At 45.8% G+C, this 5,664-nt stretch overlaps 2 protein-coding genes across 4 annotated transcripts in view; both read left to right on the top strand.

The window, feature by feature from the left end:
* RPL34 (ribosomal protein L34) overlaps positions 1 to 5,664 on the top strand; it is a 463,668-nt gene that overhangs the window by 135,151 nt on the left and 322,853 nt on the right. The window lies entirely within an intron of this gene.
* Positions 4,443 to 5,664, top strand: part of HADH (hydroxyacyl-CoA dehydrogenase) — a 12,352-nt gene continuing 11,130 nt past the window's right edge. The window contains exon 1 of the mRNA XM_069976816.1: positions 4,443 to 4,649. Coding sequence (XP_069832917.1) covers positions 4,530 to 4,649 — 120 coding nt within the window. The 5' untranslated portion in view covers positions 4,443 to 4,529. The remainder of the gene's footprint in view (positions 4,650 to 5,664) is intronic.

Here is a 5,664-nt window from a genome sequence, read left to right as displayed (position 1 = left end):
TTGGGGCTTCTTGTTTTCATGTATTGGTTTGGTGTAATAAATATATTAGCAATAGCCATTCCCTTATGGCAGGGATGGGGAACCTTCGGCCCTCCAGCTGTTGCAAAACTACAATTCCCATCATGCCTGGACAGCCAAAGGCTCATGGGAATTGTAGTTTTGCAACAGCTGTAGGGCCGAAGGTTCCCCATCCCTGCCTTATGTGATCAAACAGACTGGCATCCTTCATTTTATCATACAGAAGGTAAGTATAACCCTCTAGCAACCCAATCGGCAACTCTGTTCTTTGCGGCGGGAGTGCTGATCAGTTCCCTGACAAGAGATGAATATGATGTTCCATGCACACGCCGCCCCGACAATGGCCGTTCTTGGGGTGCGGCTGTGCTAAAAAATAAACATGTCAATTAATAAATGCCACTGTTCCACAAACAGCGGCCGTTATTAATCTTCTATGCAGTTTGTGTATGGAAAGCAATGCTTAAATTGATTTCCATACACCCCCCCGAATGGGCCATTTGGAAATAAAAGTTCCTGAAGTTGTCAGGGCTCTGACAGCCGCAAGAACATTCAAACACTGGCTAGTGTTCGGCCAGTATAAAAAAAAGTTTTTACTAAGCAATGGCCGTTGTTATACAGTTTGTGAACATGGCCTAGAGATGTATTAAGGTGCGTTTACACAGAGATTTATCTGACAGATCTTTGAAGCCAAAGCCAGGAACTGACTATAAACAGAACAGGTCATAAAGGAAAGACTGAGATTCCACCTCTTTTCAAATCCATTCCTGGCTTTGGCTTCAAAAATCTGTCAGCTAAATCTTTCTGTATAAACGGACTATTAGGCTGCATTCACACGTCCATAGATTTTGCAGAGCTACAGACAGTGAATGCACGAAATGGATTGTTTTCCCGTCCGGCAGGATGTATCAATATTATGCCGAAAGCGGGGAAACTCTTTAAAGTGGCACTGCACTGACACAGCCACGCAGCTCTGTCATTACAGAGTTATCAGTTTTCCTGCTGCCAGCATTGTATTAATACATAATGCCGGGCAGGGAAATATTCCATTGCATGCATTCAAGGTCCGCAAATCTACGGACGTGTGAATGCAGCCTTATGGCCCTATTACACGGGACGATTAGCGTGCCAAAAATCGTTATATTGTTCGAATTTAAACGATAATCGTGCAGGCAACGATCGAAAAATCGTTCGTATGCCGTTAATCGTTGATTTAGATCTCATTTGCGATCGTTAAAAATCGATCCGTGAAATAGGACCCTAAGACGGTGCCAGAAAGCCCCTACTTTACAGTCTGTTAATATACCCGAAATGATGCTGCCACCTTCTGGCAACACTATGAATATTCACTCCAAAGCAACAGAGAATTACTGCGCTCTCCCAGAGAGGTGGAAGCCAGCAGTTGTCTTCTGCTTACAGCTCGCCATACATATTAGAGAGGTGTCAGCTGGATCACCAATTTCTGTAAGAGCAGGTGACACACTAATGTGTATTGTGGCCTGCAGACACTCCAGGAACAGATGCGGTGGAGCTGAATGTTTACTATAGGGGAGAACTGGAAGAGAAGGCTGTCAGCCAAACATGCTTTCCACCCATAGCTGCCTTATGTGTATGGCGAACATTAGACTCTGATAGGAAGTATAACTGACTGGAATCAGCAATAGCAAATCCATGCAGCCTCTATTCTGCTGCAGTGATACACCAGATTATTTATTATATATCAGTACAACTGCTGTGACAGAGTTGGTAGATATCCCGCATGTTTGTGTATTCTGCAGCTTTTGTTAGTACTTTAGGATATTTAGTGATGAAAAGTGATTAATGGATAAGTGTCAGTCTGTCTCTGGGTTAGGGAAATAATCCTCCTCTAGAAAAGAATGCTTTTGTTTGTTTTAAAAAAAAAATTCCCAGCAAAAACAACCTCTCCAATGATGTGTCTCCTTTTTAAAGGGAAACTATCAGCAGGTTATAGACATCTAACCTGCTGATATCTCCCTATAGAGCACAGGGCACTGAGGATCAAGGTAAGTTTCTTACATTTAGACTTACCTACCAGCAGCCATTTTTGTCCTGTTTGCAGTTAAAGGACAAGTGTGGCAAAAATATTTTTTATTAAAGTAATGTATTGCCCCCCCCAAAAGTTATACAAATCATCAATATACCCTTATTACGGGAAATGCTTATAAAGTGTTTTTTTCCCTGCACTTACTACTGCATCAAGGCTTCACTTTACTGGATTAAAATGTTGATGTCACTTCCTGGATAAAATGGGGATGTCACTTCCTGGATAACATGGTGATGTCACTTCCTGGATAATATGGTGATGTCACTTCCTGGATAAAATGGTGATGTCACTTACTGGATAACATGGTGATGTCACTTCCTGGATAACATGGGGATGTCACTACCTGACTCCCAGAGCTGTGCGGGCTGTGGCTGCTGGAGAGGATGAATGCAGGGGGACACTGAGGGACACAGGGCACTGGAGGGACACTGAGCATCCCTCTGCCATCATCCTCTCCAGCAGCCACAGCCCGCACAGCTCTGGGAGTCAGGTAGTGACATCACCATGTTATCCAGGAAGTGACATCACCATGTTATCCAGGAAGTGACATCACCATGTTTATCCAGGAAGTGAAGCCTTGATGCAGTAGTAAGTGCAGGGAAAAAAGCCCTTTATGAGCATTTCCCGTAATAAGTGTATATTGGGGATTTAACTTTTGGGGAACGATACAATACTTTAATAAAACATTTTTACTGGACTTCTCCTTTAAATCCTTAAGCCAATAAGGTGTATTGTTGCGATAGGGTCCGGGCTACAGCCCTTAGTACACCAATCTGCACCAGGCCTACCTCCACTGATAATCATTAGAAGGGCTGGACCGGAAGACAGATCAATGCGCTTGGGGTGGTCGTCCCTCCCCCATTGCACCAAACTTATTAGCATAGGAATTTAAATACAAACTGCACAATAAGGTGACGAGGATGAAGGTAAGAGACATACTTCATCCTCAGCTCTGTGTGCGCTATAGGGAGATATCAACAAGCTAGACGAATCTGACATGCTGCTGTCCCTATTGCACAGGAGATGCTGAGGAGGAAGGTATGTGTCTTACCTTCCTCCTCTGTGCCGTTCCGGTGCAGTTACCCATGTGGTCCGCGGTCCATTGAGACTGTTAGGAGCACTGCCCGCCCCCACAGCACCAATTCAGCCCGTCCCTTTCTAATGATAATGAACGGAGCAGGCTAGTTCAGCACTATGGGGGTGGGCAGTGCGCCTAATGTGCCCCTTCTCCCAAGGTAAAATGTCTTCTTGTATGTTGTAGAGCAGTGCTTCTCAATTCCAGTCCTCAGGCCTCACCAACAGGTCATGTTTTGAGGCTATCCCATACAAAGATCACCTGTGAGAATACCTGATGCCCTGAGTATAATGATATCACCTGTTAAATACTAAGGAAGTCCCTATCATTATACTCAGGGCATCAGGTATTCTCACAGGTGATCTTTGTATGGGATAGCCTCAAAACATGACCTGTTGGTAAAGGCCCCATTCCACCAACAGATCTGACGACAGATTATCTGCCAAAGATTTGAAGCCAAACCCAGGAGTGGATTTGAAAAGAGGAGAAATCCAGTATTTCCTTTATGACCTGTTCTCTGTTTATAGTCTGTTCCTGGGTTTGGCTTCAAATCTTTGGCAGATAATCTGTCGTCAGATCTGTTGGTGGAATAGGGCCTTAAGGCCTGAGGACTGGAATTGAGAAGCACTGTTGTAGAGGCATGTCTAGCAGTCAACGATCTCTCACCAAGAGGTACACTACCCATAAGTAGCCTCTGACAGCCTTTCCATAGGATGCTCTTCCACGACCTCTTGTGGCAGGACCCATCTCTCGTCTCATCACCTATATTCCTCACATATCTGCCCCAGACAGAATTGTATTTCTATCATCTCCATCCATTTTTTTCAGTCACTGAGTGTTATATATATATATATATATACTTTCAAGTGTGCAGGGCCAAAAATAAATTGGTGATATTTGTAATTTACTATAGGGTTGGTGCAAGGGCTGGTATCTGTGGTGGCTCCGGACACCCTAGCCCAAGGGTTGGGGACCTTGGCTCTCCAGCTGTTGCAAAACAACAACTCCCATCATGCCTGGACAGCCAAAGCTTTAGCTTTGGCTGTCCAGGCATGATGGGAGTTGTAGTTTTGCAACAGCTGTAAAACCAAGGTTCCTTACCCTTGCCCCTCACTGCTCTCTTCTCATCCCCTCCCTATCTTCTCTCCTGGTCAGTCCCCTCCTCCCCTGCACCTCACAACAGCACCTTTCCAGCCTCCCTTCTCTCCCCTGCACCTGTGCCATCAGACCCCTCCCCTCAGCGGTCATGTGACTGACTCCACTTTTTCCCTCTCTCTCTCTCTCTATCCTCTTGTCCCGGCGCAGCTTGATGACGTCACCAGCTGTCAGTCACTAAGGCGTGTGTCCTTCAAGTCCCCACTTCTCCTCACAGACATGGCCTCCGCAAGTCGGCAGCTCCTTGCAAGATGCATGTCATCCACCGCCGCCAAGAAGCTCGCCATCAAGCACGTGACGGTAATCGGTGGAGGCCTTATGGGAGCCGGGATAGCGCAGGTGAGCACGGGCGCGCGCCAGTCACGTGACCCGCCAGGAGGACTGTGCTATGTGCACAGGACAGGGATACAGGTTACCCCTTATTATAGGGAAGGGCTAGGGAATCTTGGCTCTTTAACTGTTGCAAAACTACAACTCCCATCATGCCTGGACAGCCAAAGCTTTAGCTTTGGCTGTCCAGGCATGATGGGAGTTGTAGTTTTGCAACAGCTGGAGGGCCAAGGTTCCCTCCCCCTGTTATAGGGGAAACAGTCTGATAGGCTTCATTCTATGTTGTACATGCAGATTCTGCAGAAGGCAGCGGCAGTCCTGACTGGGTAAGGGTATACCTTCCCAAGTGTCCCTCTTTTGGAGGGACAGTCCCTACTTTTGAGCCCTCTGTCCCTTTTTGCCCCTTTCATGTCCCTCATTTTAGACCCGAACGTGCAAATTATTCTATTATGTGGTGGAAGTTGGATCCTAAAAATTGTTATACACCTCATTTCACACATGCAGTTCATATGGCCCCATACTCACATCTGTAGGGCTTAAAGTGTCACTGTCGTTCAATTTTTGTTTGCAGAAATCAACAGTCCAGGCGATTTTAAGAAACTTTGTAATTGGGTTTATTAGCCGGAAAATGCATTTTTATCATGAGAAAGCAGTTTGAAGCTCTCCCCCCTGTCTTCATTGTTCTCTATGGAGAGGGGAGGGGTTGAGGGAGATGAGGCACCAAAACAGGACAACAAAGAGTTAATTGACAGCTACGTCACCGGGCTATCTCCTCTGACCTCTGAATACTGGCTTTCACACAGGTCCTGCTGTGTAATCTTTTGTTCTCTGCTGCCGACTAATCTCCCTCCCCTCTCCATAGATTACACAGGGCATGACTGATGTAAAAAAGATGAGATGTCCTGATAATGAGCAGTGAATGAGAGAGAAGAGGGGGGGGGGGGGGGGCAGACCTGGGGATAGTCTTTTTGAATGCAGATAATGGCATATTTGCCTATTAAACCCAATTACAAAGTTTCTTAAA

The sequence above is a fragment of the Dendropsophus ebraccatus genome, chromosome 7 (genome assembly GCF_027789765.1).
Source record: "Dendropsophus ebraccatus isolate aDenEbr1 chromosome 7, aDenEbr1.pat, whole genome shotgun sequence".
Classification (NCBI taxonomy): domain Eukaryota; kingdom Metazoa; phylum Chordata; class Amphibia; order Anura; family Hylidae; genus Dendropsophus; species Dendropsophus ebraccatus.
Note: the sequence above shows the minus strand (reverse complement) of the source record. Positions and strands in the feature narration are given on the sequence as shown.